This window comes from Lithobates pipiens, unplaced genomic scaffold (assembly GCF_037356315.1).
Source record: "Lithobates pipiens isolate NorthernLeopardFrog02 unplaced genomic scaffold, aLitPip1_a1.2 Scaffold_8, whole genome shotgun sequence".
Classification (NCBI taxonomy): domain Eukaryota; kingdom Metazoa; phylum Chordata; class Amphibia; order Anura; family Ranidae; genus Lithobates; species Lithobates pipiens.
This window is the reverse complement of record NW_027507903.1, coordinates 155,861,657-155,878,441: the sequence shown is the minus strand read 5'-3', so window position 1 is coordinate 155,878,441 and position 16,785 is coordinate 155,861,657. Positions and strand designations below refer to the sequence as shown.

Here is a 16,785-nt window from a genome sequence, read left to right as displayed (position 1 = left end):
TACACAATAAAGATACGTTTTTGTACTGAGACGGCCATGGAGCGCACAGCATAAGGCTCCTGTGTGTCTTTGGCTCTGTTTAAGGGCCAAATTCAGGGAGAAAAAAATCGGACCTGATTAGCCCTTGAAACGGTGAACAGGGAATCAACGGGGCTCCCTACTGCCAGCCGTGGCCGTACATAGTGTGAACCCAGCCTTAAGGTAAAAAAAAAAACGTCTATCTTTTAACGCCTCATGCACGCTGGACATTTAGAACTCTGCTGTTAAGGCTGTCTGGTGTTTTTTTTTTTTTTTTTTTTTTTTACATTTTCTGCCTCTTAACGCCTTGGCATGTTAGCCTATAAGTCCACGCATGCATAGGCTTTCAGTGTCAGGAAAAAAACACTACCAGCTCATCCAGGAGCAGCAGCATTGTGGCAGACAAAAAAGGTTTGATGGGTATAAACTCACATTTAGTGCTAATTGCGTTAATTTCATTGGCCAGAATAAATTATTATGAAATGAATTGACGCCCAAGGGCTTGAAGCACCTAAATGCATTACCCCTGTTTATAAGCTTCAATCATTTATTTTTGCCAAAATGCTGCTGCCAGGGAGAAAGACATCTAGGAGAGCTGGCCAAACATCATATGTTCATGAAGCCTAACGCATCAAGATTTAAAAATCTTCCCAAAATCTAGAAACCAGCTCCAAATAGGAGATATGTGGGTTAAGATGCCATTAAAAACCGACCCAGTGCTTATGATGTGGATATGGCTGTGTATGGCTTCAGCCAGCGTTGCTCCAGCCACATACCCTGAAATGTCTTGCCCCGCTCCCCAGTTGGTAGGCAGAGTGAAACATGTCAGTGGGCGTGGCTGGAGCAGCACTGACTTAGCCCATCACATTCCACATCTGAAGCGCTGGGTCCCTTTTCAGAGGCATCTTAACCCACATATGTCCACGCTACTGAATTGGTGCCTGACGCCTGCTCCCACTTTCTGAATATCGGTAGGGACACCTGCTATCCTCCAGTGTTTAGTGGCACAACCCCACGTGGAATTATATACTGAACAAAAAAGTGTAAAACAACTGAAAATATGTCTTATATTTTAGGTTCTTCAAAGTAGCCACCTTTTTGCTTTGATTACTGCTCCGCATACTCTTGGCATTCTGTTGATGATCTTCTAGAGGTAGTCGCCTGAAATGGCTTTCCAACAGTCTTGAAGGAGTTCCCAGAGATTCTTAGCACCTGTTGGCCCTTTTACCTACACTCTGCGGTCCAGCTCACCCCAAACCATCTCGATTGGGTTCAGGTCCGGTGACTGTGGAGGCCAGGTCATCTGGCGCAGCACCCCATCACTCTGCTTCTTGGTTAAATAGCCCTTACACAGCCTGGAGGTGTGTTTGGGGTCGTTGTTCTGTTGAAAAATAAATGATGGTCCAACTAAACACAAACCGGATGGAATAGCATGCCGCTGCAAGATGCTGTGGTAACCATGCTTCAGTATGCCTTCAATTTTAAATAAATCCCCAACAGTGTCACCAGCAAAGCACCCCCACACCATCACACCTCCTTCTCCATGCTTCACGGTAGGAATCAGGCATGCAGAGTCCATCCGTTCACCTCTTCTGCGTCGCACAAAGACACGGTTGGAACCAAAGATCTCAAACTTGGACTCATCAGACCAAAGCACAGATTTCCACTGGTCTAATGTCCATTCCTTGTGTTCTTTAGCCCAAACAAGTCTCTTCTGCTTGTTGCCTGTCCTCAGCGGTGGTTTCCTAGCAGCTATTTTACCATGAAGGCCTGATTCACACAGTCTCCTCTTAACAGTTGTTCTAGAGATGTGTCTGCTGCTAGAACTCTGTGTGGCATTGACCTGTTCTCTAATCTGAGCTGCTGTTAACCTGCGATTTCTGAGGCTGGTGACTCGGATGAACTTATCGCCCGCAGCAGAGGTGACTCTTGGTCTTCCTTTCCTGGGGCGGTCCCATGTGAGCCAGTTTCTTTGTAGTGCTTGATGGTTTTTGCCACTGCACTTGGACACTTTCAAAGTTTTCCCAATTGTTCGGACTGACTGACCTTCATTTCTTAAAGTAATGATGGCCACTTGTTTTTCTTTACTTAGCTGCTTTTTTCTTGCCATAATACAAATTCTAACAGTCTATTCAGTAGGACTATCAGCTGTGTACTGTATCCACCTCCTGCACAACACAACTGATGGTCCCAACCCCCTTTATAAGGCTTGAAATCCCACTTATTATACCTGACAGGGCACACCTATGAAGTGAAAACCATTTCAGGCGCCTACCTCTTGAAGCTCATCAACAGAATGCCAAGAGTGTGCGGAGAAGTAATCAAAGCAAAAGGTGGCTACTTTGAAGAACCGAGAATATAAGACATATTTTCAGGTGTTTCACACTTTTTTGTTCAGTATATAATTCCACATGTGTTAATTCATAGTTTTGATGCCTTCAGTGTGAATCTACAATTTTCATAGTCCTAAAAATAAAGAAAACTCTTTGAATGAATGAGAAGGTGTGTCCAAACTTTTGGTCTGTACTGTGTGTGTGTATATGTATATGTGTATATATGTATATGTATATATATATATATATATATATATATATATATATATATATATATATATTTTATAATAAGCAAAGAAAAATGCATTTTTAGTTTGTTTAATGCATAACATTTTGTGTGATTTAATAATACTACTACAAATATTTTCTATAACTTATTTACTCCTGGTTATCCTGACTACCGGAACCCCAAATATGTATGGGTTTTGACACAAACAGAGCTGTGAGCTCAATAAATAAGAGCGTATGTTTAAAATGTTAAGCTATTTGTCATTTTCCAGTACAATCAAGGTAATTTACAATCTAGCCTTGGATGTCCATAATGTACAACAGGGCCATGAATACATTAAAAACTGTTATAGCCTATCAGTTCAGAGGCATACTAAATAGCCGTCCTAAAGTTGTTGTTCTATCTCCTAGCGTGCGCAGAGATGTGTAATGTGAAATTTAGGTTTTATGTTTGCATGTGCATTCTGGATGGTTATATATGTATGTGGGGAGGGTTTTTTTATTATCATCATCATCATCATGTCTTACCTTTTTTATATATATATATAAAATATATTTTTGTTTTGCCACTATTACAAGGGGGCTGATAGAGTGGTACAACTATCCTATGGCAATACACTGTTTTCCAGTTCAGGAGAAAAATGTTCATCTAATCATGTTTTTGTTGCCACAAATGCTAGCTTCCAACAATACCCTGTACTCTTTTGCAATTACCGTATTTATCAGCATATAAAACGCTGGTGTATAACAGGCACCCCAAGTTTAGGAGGGAATTTTAAAGAAAAAAACTTTTAGGAAGGAAGTTTAAGGAAATAAAACTTACATTTATTTATCATTCCATTGCAGCCCTGTCATTCCATTGCAGCCCTGTCAGTCATTTGCAGCCTTCCATTGCAGCCTTGTCAGTCATTTGCACCCTTGTCAGTGTCTTTGCTGGCTTGCCGTTTAAAAATGGCGCCACTGAGATACAGAGTGGATGTACTGTGTATCTCGATGGCGCTCGGTAGCTCTCCGCCGTTCTTGGCGGCTTTTGGCCGCACTCGGCGGTTTTAGGCTTTCCTAAAGCTGCCGAGAGCGCCAGAGAATGGTCGAGTGCAGCCGAAAATAGCCGAAAGCTGCTGAACGGCAGAGAAGCTGACAATCGGCAGGGGATCAGCGTATAACACGCAGACATGATTTTCCCCTGCTTTTAAGAGGAAAGATGTGCGTGTTATACGCCGATAAGTACAGTACATTCAACCTAAAGTAGAAGAAAAGCCTAACATGATCTATTCTTAAAAAATTTCCCCCCCTCCCTCCTCCTTCCTATCCTGCTTAACCTGTATAAAAAAAAAAAAGATGTGTGTACTTCTTTTTAATCCAGTCGGGTCATGCGAACCTGCAGCTCTCACTCACCTGTGTCAGTAAGCAGCTGCTGCAGGGGAGAGAAGGGAGTTTCAACAATGGACTATAAGTCTGTGGAAAATGCCTTGACTCTAGGAATTCCCAGCTATTGTCAAGCACTCTCCAGATTGGGGCTCCAAGATCTAGTGACCAGGGAGGATTAAAAATGGGTAAGTATACAGATGCTTTTTTTTTATGCAAGCTAGGTAGGTGGTTGGGGAGGAAACATTTTTAAGACTAGTATGAGCTAATCCTTTCTTACACTTTAATCTGTGAATTTGTTTTTAGGTTGTACTAATGTTTGTGAATTGGATGGCATGTATAAACTGTATCACAGCACGTTTGTGAGAGGGCCTAACATGGACGACTTGTAAACCACATCTATATAAAAGTATAGCACTGTATGACTAAGCCAATTTGATCAAATTCAAGTTTTTTTCTTTTTTCTAAAATTAGGTCTTTTCTATTCACTTTGAACAGTTCAGTTGTTCTCTGTGGATTAAATCACGGCTAAAAACCACCTGCATTATTCAGATTCTTTATAAATATCTAGCATATTCATAGGAAAGAACTCTGCAGCCACTGCCCTATGCATGAACCTATTCAATCTCCCTTTTAAATCACTTTTAAATTATGTACCATATTAAAAGAATGGACAATAAATAAATAAAATGAAGGCCTTTTTCTGTTTTTTTTTTTTCTCAGTGAAATTAGAAGTCTCCAGAGTAGAGTAGAGCAGGTTGAGTTTGAAATGTTTAGTATTGCCATTGTGCTTCAGTTATACAGATCTGCCAGACTGGGGAAGAAATCCAGTATATAGTATTCCTCTTGTTTCTGGATGTTTAGAGATTACCCATGTACCTCCAGTGTATGGGGCAGAAAGAAAAGAGCTTACAGAGCCGGTTGTGTTATATGCCTCACCCTCTTCTGTGTAAAGTAAGGCTGTTACAAATAACAACCGTGAAAGAGTTGTGCTGCTGGTAATTAAAACGTGAAAAAAGAAATAATAAAATATGTTCCGTCTTAAGTGCCCCTATGGGGAAATGGACCGATAACATATAAACTATCAATTAGTGCAAGCCCTTATAGATCAAAAGCACGTTCAAGATTAAATACATCCTAGCTAATCGGTCCATAAATTCTATGCACAATTCCTCAAATGTCTTCAGGTATAAATTGCTTTTAATTTTGCGTGAGATATATATATATATACACACACCACTGTGAAATACAGTAGTGCTTGTGTATTCAACAACATGTGCTCCCTCCAGGCTCCCAGAACTCTCACCTCCAATCTGGAGAAATTAAGCATATATTAGACAAATACTCTGAACTTCCAGCTCCTTGGCCTCCTTTCCACTGGTGTCCCACCTGGTACACTTGTTAATGCCTCCAGGAGTTTGGCACTTTTTGGAGGGAAGGGGGGAGTGGGTACCTGGTTTTGATAGGTTCCCACTTCAGGGCCAGATAACCACAGATTTCCCTTACCTAAGATGCCTGGCACCTGCACACAAAGCCGATTGAAGATCCCTGGACAGGTAAGCATCCTTATAATAATGGTAAAGTAAAACAAATACTGTAGCTGCTGACTTTCAAATTTTTTTTTGGGGGAGGGGACTGGAGCTCCTCTTTATTCATTATGCATTATGCATTACTCTCAGTAAAAGAAGAGATGAGAGTTCTGGGATCCTGGAGGGAGCACATAGTGTTCAATTATTTTTTTTTCACTTGTTTTAATGTTTAGCAGTGCAAAACTTTCACTATTATTAATTGTATTTGTGGGAACACAAATTGGTGTTTAGCAGCAACTCGTTAGGATATCTATGATCTTCTAGCATGATTTTAAAGGCGCTATAAAGGCAGAAGGTTTTTTATTGTAACCACTTAAGGACCGCCTCACGCCAATATACGTCGGCAGAATGGCACGGCTGGGCACAATCACGTACCTGTACGTGACTCTTTAAGTGCCCAGCCGTGGGTCGGGAGCGCGCCGGCGGGTCCTGAGCTCCGTGGCCGTGGGACCACCGGACCCGATCGCTGCTGGTGTCCCGCGAGCAGGTCACGGAGCTGAAGAACGAGGAGAGGTCTGTGTAAACAAACCTCTCCCCGTGCTTCCTAGTGTGGCTGTCGACCAATAGTCTCTTCCCTTTTATAGGGAAAGATGATCAGTGACGTCACATGCCAGGCCACACCCCTTACAATAAAAAAAAATACATAACGTCACACATAACCTCTACATGGTCCCCTAGTGGTTAACTCCTTCACTGCCAGTGTCATTTACACAGGAATCAGTGCATTTAAATAGCACTGATTGCTGTATAAATACAAATGGTTCCAAAAATGTGTAAAAAATGTCTGATGTGTCCGCCATGATGTCACAGTCATTATAAAAATCGCCGCCGTTACTAGTAAAAAAAAAATATTAATAAAAATGCTATAAAACTATCCCCTATTTTGTAAACGCTATAACTTTTGCGCAAACCAATCAATCGCTAATTGCGATATTTTATTTTTATTTATTTTTTCCAAAAATATGTAGAAGAATACGTATCTGCCTAAACGGAGGAAAACATTTTTTTTATATATTTTTTGGGGATATTTATTATAGCCAAAAGTAAAAAATATTGAATTTTTTTCAAAATTGTCGCTCTATTTTTGTTTGTTGCGCAAAAAATAAAAACCGAAGAGGTGATCAAATACCACCAAAAGAGATCTCTATTTGTGGGGGAAAAAAAGCCAATTTTGTTTGGGAGCCACGTCGCACAACCGCGCAATTGTCAGTTAAAGCGACGCAGTGCTGAATCGCAAAAAGGGGCCTGGTCCTTTGGCTGCAAATTGGTCCGGGCCTTAAGTGGTTAATGCATTCTATTCAATAGGATAAAGTTATCTGTGTGCAGAAAACCTCCTAATACTTACCTGAGACCCACCTCTGTCCAGCAATGTCCACCACAAGTCTCTCAGCCATCCAAGACTCTCCCTCCTGATTGGCTGAGACACAGCAGCGGCGCGATTGGCTCCCTCTGCTGTCATGCAAAGTCAGCCATCCAATCAGGAGAGAGGGGTGGGGCCGGGCTGCAGCTCCATGTCTTAATGTACACAGGGAGCTGTGACTCGGCTCTGGTGCCCCCATGCATGCCCACAGCTGCTTGCTGTGGGTGCATTCAACAGGAGGGAGGGGCCTGGAGCTCTGAAGAGGGACACGAGAAGAGGAGGCTCGGGGCTGCTCTGTGCAAATCCACTGCACAGGGCGGGTAAGTATAATGTGTGTTATTTTTATTGGAAAAAAAAAGACTTTACAATCCACTTTTATTTACAGGTAGCACTGGGGTTTACACTATTATACTTTTCTAAGCCTGTTAGGATGCTGACATTTCAGACTAAGCATATGATTAAAAAATGTTCAGGCATATATGTTAAATGTCAAAATGAACAGTAGATCCTGTAACATTGTCACATGCAATACTTAATGGAACTTCACTCTCCCACTCCGCATTGATGATGTTTAATCTGTCTGCAGCTATCATTAATAAATAGATAGGAAAGTATATTATATTTACTCGTTGAAAACTTTTTTTCTTATATGTTCAGTAACTTCCTGGGTTCCTGCCTAGGCAAATGATTTCATCCCAATAGTCTTTAGAGGAGAGGAGGAGGTTTTCTCCACTAAGCACACTCTCCTGTATGCATACTTAAGCTAAGGGCTGGAAGTGAATGCTACATGTAGCCACAGCCAGAAATCCTAGGCGGTGTGTTTCAAAGATTTCCTGCCAAAATAAAGCATGACAATAAAGACATGGATGGAGGATTTTGCTTTGAATAACAGAAATTAATTAAATAGTGTTTTTTTCTTTGTGGTGCTCAGATACAGTGAAGATGCACTTTAAAATACAGGCTGTGATAAGAGTAGAGAGCCTGAGGAGGGGCTAAAACCAGGGTTACCTTTTACAGGTAAAGTTATGATTTTCTATACAATTTAGGCAGCCCATAGCTCTAGCTCTAGTAACCTTTTTTCACATCTGGCCTTCACTTTAATGGGGGCTAATTTTTACTTATGCATTTGTTTAAGCAAACGTACCATTTGATTTGTCCACGTTTGTGGCAGGTTTACTTTAAAGTGATTGCAATATCGATTTAAAAAAATAAAAATAAAAAATAAACAGATCATACTTGGCTGCTGTGTGCAGTGGGTTTCCACAGAGCAGCTAGGATCATCCTCTTCTCAGGTCCCTCTTAGCTGCCCCTGGCCCCTTCCTCCTGTCAAGTGCTTCCTGTGGGGGCACTCGAGCCGAGCTGCAGTTCTGTGTGTTCATTCAGACACTGACGTGGTTTGTCCCTGCCCCCTCTCTCTTCTGATTAGATAACTGACTTTGACAGCAGTGGGAGCCAATGGTTCCCACTGCTGTGTCTTGTCAGTCATGAGGGAGTGCCCCGGACGGCCGAGGAACTTGTGGACATTGCTAGATAGAGATGGGGCTCAGGTAAGTATTAGAGGGGCTGAGGGGGGAGCTGCACACAGGTGGCATTTTATCTTAATACCTTAAGATATAAAAACCTTCTGCCTTTACAACCACTTCTGGGCCAAAGACATACTAGGTACGCCTATCTGGATTTTGTCACTCACCCACTTGTACCATACCACCGCCATGTTGTGCATGCTCCACCAGCATGCACAGAGAGAGGCTTAGATGCATGTGCTATTTAATAGGTACGAACAGCAGCTCCCAGCCTGCTGCAGTGATCTTTGAAACAACAAAACCATCGCATTACTTGTATTGTAATGTGCTTGTATTGCTGCAGAAAATGTTTATTTTTCTATCCTGACACCTTTTTCCCCCTCCCCATTTCTTGTCTGAAACAGCAAGACATATACTGTATACACACGCGTAGCTATAGTAACACTAGTCACTTGAAACTCTATGCAATTTTTTAGATTTATGAAGATGTTAATCTTTGCACTGCCTTGCATAGTTTACATTTTGCTAGTTGATATTAGAAGTGTGGCGAGGCTTTATAAACAGTGACTAATTTAGTTGTAAAGCCCACCAACGCTGGAGTTGTAGCACAAGCTCCTGCTCAAGTTCTCCCTGTAGTACAATGGCTACAGCCTCATATACCTTGCTGGAACTCGATTACAACATTGCAGTAAACACAATGACCTAATGGATTCCAACTTGGTGCCAACACAGACTACAGGGATATACTTTTCTTCCTTTCTGTTCACTGAACACAAATGAAAACTGCTGAGGTCAGGCAGGAGATAAAGCCCTCAAACTCCAAAGTGCTTACATTAATAAGGGCAATATGGATGCATTTTTGTCTGATATTACATGTATTTAATTTTATTATCCCATATTTGTGCAGTACTAAGATTAAACTGCTGTGCTCATGTTTTACACAGCCTTTATTTATATGATATATTAATGGGTCTGTAAGCACTCCTTGTCATTGTGGGTTTATTATGACTTTCATTTCGGATCTGCTGCGTGACAAAGTATTTTACTAAACAGCTTTCACCATCCACCACTTGGATGCATTCACAATGTATTCTCTATAGACACTAGCATTTATATGCTTTCCACAGAGTCATACGTATTTAATGAAGTTTTATAATTTAGCATGGTGTTTTTCACCTTATTGTTATTTCTGGTTTAATTATTCATAAATAATTAAATGGTAATAATCCAAAATACATAATGAAGCTTTTGTAGCTATTGGAGCTTGTTATGTGATGTAGTAATTTTCTCTTCTGCTCTTTACCTGCATTCTTGATATTACAAGAATATACCATGTTAATCACATTGCATTTGTGTTTAGAATATCTAATGAAGTTGACTATGGAAGATCTAATTGAGTTCCTGCAGGAGAACCTAGCCAAGAATTTTGGTTATGAGGATGACTATGTTATTGAACAACTTCAGATTTCAATGGGGGAGCTGAAAAGAGGAAAGCTGGATCTCCCTCCTCCAGGTATATTTGTTTTCTTTCTTTTTTGTGCTTCGTTACTGCTTGTTTAGCTCCAAATGTGGGTACTCAAATTCATAACTGGTGTTATAAATTATTACAAATGTTCTCTTGAAGTGTATGTCTAAACTCTTCTTTCCTGCCAAATAACTTGACCTCCAGGTTTTTCTCCCTTCAAGACCAGAGCATTTGTTTTTGCTGTTCAGCACTGTGTAACTTTAACATTTCAATTGCACAGTCATGCAACACTACTCGGATGACATTTTAAAAATTGTTTTCACACAAATAGTTGTTTCTTTTGGTGGTATTTAATCACTATTGGTTTTTTTTGTGCTCTATAAATAAATACAGAAAATTTTGGAAAAAGCTGATTTTTCTTTGTTTTAAAATTTAGCAAACACACATTTAATGTATAAATGAAGAGCAGGTAAAATAAGATGGAAAGATACGGAGTTTGGAGTAGTAAGTTTAATGCTAACAAGTTTATGACATGGGATTATTCTACACCGTGATGTGGATATGTAAAATGTTTGTTGTACATTACCTGTCTGTAATGATTGTTAATAATAATAAAAAAAAAATATAGCAAACAAATCTTTGTACATTTAGGCCAAACCGGATTTTATTACATTTTCTTGGTAAAAATTACCCAAATCAGTGTATATTATTTAGTCTGTATGAAAGTTAGTCTACAAACTATGGTGTATATATATGAAAATTGATCGGCATGGATGTACTGATGGCCTATCTCATTTCTTGAGGCCCCTAAATTACCAGAACACTACAAATACCCCCAAATTACTCCTTTTTGGAAAGTAGACAGTCTAGGGTATTTAGCAAGGGACATGGTGAGTTTTTTGAAGTTGTAATTATTTGTTGCAATTTTTTGGAAAATTTTGAAATTAAATAAAATGTGTGTTTTTCCACACTTTTTTTTAACATACGGTCACCAGTGCCATAGTGTCGTCATATAACTCATGTGGCTGTGATCAGGAATACTGACTGGTGGTTTATTTATTTGTTACATACTTTCATCAAAGTAGTTTAGTGTACTTTGGGGAGGGGGTGAGGGTGATCAAGAATTTTTTTTAACACTTATTGTTTTTAACTATGATGATCACTGTTATAAGCAATAGTTAATTGTCATGAATGGCTTTCCATTTATCTTGCTTGCTTTCTGTTGGCATGATGTGAATACCTACAGCTAACTGCATGGTACACAGTGTCAGTTACCACCTGATAGCTGTGGGCCAATCACAGCTTCACAACACTAAGCAAGCAGTTGTGAAAGGAAACCATTGTTTACATTGGTCATAGCAATCACACAATTACAATCGTAGCAATCACATAATACCCCAGCCACTCACAGCAAACGAGTATGACGTGTCATGATCCACTGTGCAGAAAAAACCCAAGGTGAAAAAGATCAAACTAAAGATAACAACATCCCAAATTTGTATTATAGCAAAGAAGGGGGGGGGGGGGGGGGGACAGACAAGGCTGTAAGGTAACCAGCCTCAGGGACTTTTAACGGCATCAGGTTGAACAAGTCTACCACATTTCATAATGGAAATATATATATAAATTAATTTTATTATTTTAAAAAGCAAATTGATTAAAAACATACACCAAGAAAAAAAACATATTTTACAGCATTTAGACAACAAATTCATATATAGGTATAATAAGACACCACCACTCTCTACATGTTTCACTCCAAAAACTTTCTTAGGCGTTTTGTGGTGTAACTTCTTTTATAAGTTGCCGAAGCAAAAAGCTAATGAAGGAAAACATCATAATTATTATTTTGGTGCATTGTATAAGAAAGAAATGCATACATATAGTAGAAATACATGACAAAATAACAAGGTTACATCAATTATTGATGTAACCTTGTTATTTTGTCATGTATTTCTACTATATGTATGCATTTCTTTCTTGTAAAATGCACCAAAATGATAATTAATTATGATGTTTTCCTTCATTAGGATCTCTGGGACCACATAGATGAAACCGAGGCTTGAATCAGGCCAATGGTGAGGGCTGGAACGCGGTGCCGGGCAAGATGAAGCCACTGGTGGGTTGAACCGCCGTTGCCTGGACTCGTGCCTTTCTTCCTTAACCTCCATAAGTTGATAATGCACCTGTATCTAATTAAAATGTTTACAGTTCCAACCTAGAGGCGCCTGTGTTTCTTTTCTCGTTTGCATATCTGGCGTCTGCTTTCAGCTCCTCTCTCAAAGGCTGCCAAAGTTGTTTTGGACTGCTAAAGTAATTTATACAGGTCTCCCCTCTTCGTCTCTCCCCCTCCACATATATGGAGTATCCACTTCAAGGACTTATTCATGGACTAATGTATTAAATCTCATACTATTTAGCAGCGCCACTACCCATTTTTTAGACTCGTAGTTGACCCTGTGCTCGCCTAGATGTTTAACCCTTTCCCAACCAATGTCATTAGTACAATGACGAGGCATATTTTTAGCACTGATCACTGGTTCCCCCAAAGTGTCAGTTGGTTTCCGATTGGCCACCGCAATATCGCAGTGCTGCTATAAGTTGCCAGTCGCCACCATTACTAGTATAAAAATGAATAAATAAAAATTCCTTAAATATATCCCATAGTTGTTGTTTTTTTTTTTTTTTTTTTTAAACCAAAAAAATATAGCAGAATACATATTGGCCTACATCTATGAAGCAATTTGAGTTTTTAATGTTTTTTATTAGATGGGTTTTATAGCAGAAAGTAAAACTTTTTATTTTTTTTTCGCTTTTTTTGTTCATAGCGCAAAAAAGCAGTGGTGAGCAAATACCACCAAAGAGAGCTCCCTTTGTGTGAAAAAATGACATAAATTTTATTTGGGTACAGTGTCGCAGGACTGCGCAGTTGTCAGTTAAAGTAACCGTAGTGCTGTATCGTAAAAAATGGCCTGGTCATGAATCCTCCGAAGGTCAAGTGGTTAAGCACATCCTGTTTTGTTGACAATGATTGAGTGTCAGTATTCTACAGCACATGTACATACAAGGGTTGTAAAAATTACATTTGTGATCTATGAAAGCAAGTAGACACACATTGGAGAATATTAAAAAAAAAAAAAAAAATGCTTTCTGAAAACTGGGTGCATTCCTGTCATTTGCATTCGTTTTCTTTAGTTTCCTGCAGCAATTTTTTTATGCAGAGCTGTCTACTTTTTACTTTATGTTAAACTAATAGAATTGTGAATTTCAAGTAAAGCCCTAAAATTATCCAGGTTCAGTCTTTACAGTTTCTTTAAATGTTCCCTGTCGTGTTTAAAAAAAAAAAAAAGATTCCTCGTAGGGTTTAAAAAAATGTGTTTGACAGTATGAGAAATGACATGCATGACAGCTCTCATGGAAACTGCTACTTCTTGTCACACCCAGCCACTGCCTGTTTGTTCTTTCTAACATTAATTCATAGGTGTGACAGGTATCTACGTCTGTCTTTTCATTGTATGTTCTTATCAACCTGCCATATTGCATCCCACTGAGAGCTGATCATCGAAGCCTTTGTGAGAAAAGTATCTGTTGCCCAGAGCAACCAACACCAATCTTAATTTTTTTTATTTTTTTTTATACTGTGGCACTTAAGAGAATACGGCTGCAATCTAAATAAATTCTGATTCTTTCCCTTACTATTAGCAGATTTTGTTTTGTTTTATGGCACAAAGTGATGTCGCGCTAGCTTGCTTGGTTTTCTATAGGAATGAATGGATATTATAGCTGTATATTTAAACAAAACTGGTGCGGATGCCCATACACTATTTTGGGACCATTGTCATTTATACAGCAATCCGTGCTATAAAAATGCACTGAATACTGTGTAAATGACACTGGCAGGGAAGGGGTTAAACGCTAAGGGGGTGATCAAGGGGTTAAGTGTGTCCTGGCAAGTGATTCTAACGGTGGGGGGATGGGCTACCAGAGACACAACAGCGATCACTGCTGCCGATGACGGGGAGCAGTAGATCCCTGTCATGTCACTAGGCAGAACAGGGAAATGCCTTGTTTACATATCCCCGTTCTGCCTCTCTGTGACATGATTGTGGGACACCGACGGACGTCAAGTCCGCGGGACCCCCGGGCACAGTCATGCTCTAGGTGGTGGGTGTGCGCCCACTAGCCCCACCAATTAAAGGGGATGTACACTCATTTGCCCACCGCTGCCATTGTGCCAATGTATATCGGCTTGCAGTGGTTTAACTCTCCAGTATCTTTCCAACTATAGAAGCTAAACTTGTCTATAGTTACTTGGTAAAGACTTTGTTCCCTTTTTAAATATATGCACCACACTGGCCCTAAGCCAATCCAGTGCTACTATTTGGTACTATCCTGTCTTTAATGAGTCCCTAAAAATTAGATGCAATGGCTTTGAAATGACAGAGCTCAATACTTTTAGGATCCGTGGGTGGATACCATCTGGTCCAGGTGCTTTATCCACCTTTATTCTGTCTAAATATTTTTGGACCGTATCACTTTTGAGTGATTGTGGATCATTTGGGGCTGTGTCACTACCACCCCCATTCTGGACTGAAGAATGTATTTAATGAATGTGTAAATAAATTTAAAATTTTTTAAATAAATTTGCGTTCCCAGTCACCCTGGATTATTTTGTAAAGGGCCTACATGCTCAGCCCTGACCTTTTTACTCGAGCTGCACCGAAATTTCGGCTGCCGAAAATATCGTCCGAAAACTGTTTTTCATTCGGCCGAATGAAAAAAACAGCCGATACCAGAAAAGGGCTTCTCCCACCCTGGGTGCCGCCCACTATTGGAGTGTCATCCTGCCGCGCTCAGTCCTCCACTCCCTCTCTCCTCCTCCCCTCGCCGTGATCTCTGTGTGTGTCACTGGGCACTGGTGGGATTGCTGGGCACTGGCAGGCTGCATATGACAGGCACTGATGGGACTTGCTGGACACTGGCGAGGCTGCATGTGACGGGCACTGGCGAGGCTGCATGTGACGGACACTGGCGAGGCTGCTGTGCACAGGCAGGCTGCATATGATGGGCACTGGTGCGGCTGGGCAAGAGGCTCTAGGGAGGCTGCTGGGCACAGGCACTAGTGAGTCTGCTGGGCACAAGCAGGCTGCATGTGATGGGCACAAGCAGGCTGCATGTGATGGGCACAAGCAGGCTGCATGTGATGGGCACAAGCAGGCTGCATGTGATGGGCACAAGCAGGCTGCATGTGATGGGCACAAGCAGGCTGCATGTGATGGGCACAAGCAGGCTGCATGTGATGGGCACTGGTGAAGTTGCATGTGACGGGCACTGGTGAGGCTGCATTGATCTCTTGTATCATGTCTGCTAGAGGTGTACAATGGAAATTTTGCTAATACTATTAGCAGTGTGTTTAACCACTTCCCACCCGGCCAATGCATATATACGGCCGGGTGGGAGCCGTCTACTCCTGATAGGACGTTCAGGAACGTCCTTCAGAAGTAGCGGGATCGCACGTGCGCGTGCCCGCGCAGCGGCGCGATCCCGATGTGCTCGTGTCACCCGGACACGACACATCTCAGATCGGCAGGAGGGCTCTGTGATTGGCCCTCCTGATCACATGACGGCCGTGTCCAATCACGGCCGTCATGTGATGTAAACAAACAGCCGGTTGCTAGGCAATCGGCTCCTCCTCTCCTCACACAGAAGTCATCACTGAGGAGAGGAGAGCAGAACGCTGCAGCCGGCTGATCAGTGAGTATGAGCTGTTTTTTACAGCTTTTTACTCACTGATCATCAGTATAGTGTAAACACACAACACAGTATAAACACAGTCCCCACGTATGTCCCCAAAACACACATGTCCCCATAACATACATGTCCCTAATAATAAAAACATGTCCCCCACATATGTCCCACTAAAATCACATGTCCCAATGATTATCTGCACACATATGTACGTGATCACCTGCACACATCTGTACATGATCATTTGCGTACATATGTCCGTGATCACACAAACCAATTATTATACACTTAACGGAATTTTTTTTTACCGAAAACATGTAGCAGAATACATTTTGGCTTAAATTTATGACAAAATGTGATTTTATTGGATTTCTTTCAAAATAGAAAAAAGAAAATATTGCTTTTTTTCCAAATTTCCGCTTTTTTTGCGCTTATATCGCAAAAAATAAAAAACTGAGTCGTGAATAAATAACACCAAAATAAAGCTCTATTTGTGCGAACAAAATGATAACAATTTCATTTGGGTACAGTGCAGCATGACCGCGCAATTGTCACTGAAAGCGCTAGAGTGATGAAAGCTGAAAATTGGGCTGGGAAGGAAGGGGGCGAAAGTGCCCTGTATTATAGTGGTTAAGTAAGAGATTGCAGACATGATACAAGAGACTGCAGACTGCATTTTTCTTGACCCTTCTTGCACTAAAGGTGCCAACAATATTAATTTACTCTGTTGATATTAATTGAAAAGTTGAATATAATACAATTATATATAAAAAATAAAAATATTTTTTTAAAAGTGTAATTTTCAGTATCTGTTTAGATTTTTTGCCTAGTGCATCCTTGATTTTCGGTTTTTGCCACCAAAATTTCCATTCAGTGCACCCTACTTTTCACTATTAATATAGTTGAAGAATGTTTTGGGGTTTGTCCTATTATCTTTTGCAATCTGTCGTTTGTTTTGAATTCTTTCTTCCTTGATTTCCTTTTTACATAATCTGTTATATTCTTTTTAAAATTTAAACCTTCAGATCCTTTAAGTCCTGTAAGTTGCAAGGGGGGGGGGGGGGGGGCTCCATGATTTAGACTTGTTTTTCCAGCACATAACACAGATGCTCAATTGTCGTTTATTTTGCCATCGAGATCTGGAGAGTTTGGGAGC

General features: G+C 40.6%; 1 protein-coding gene across 3 annotated transcripts in view; it reads left to right on the top strand.

Annotated features, from left to right (window-relative positions):
- USP6NL (USP6 N-terminal like) overlaps window positions 1-16,785 on the top strand; it is a 243,202-nt gene that overhangs the window by 202,404 nt on the left and 24,013 nt on the right. For all 3 annotated transcript variants that reach the window (XM_077471856.1, XM_077471857.1, XM_077471855.1), the window contains one exon: window positions 9,777-9,929. In XM_077471856.1, the coding sequence (XP_077327982.1) occupies window positions 9,777-9,929 (153 nt within the window). The remainder of the gene's footprint in view (window positions 1-9,776; window positions 9,930-16,785) is intronic.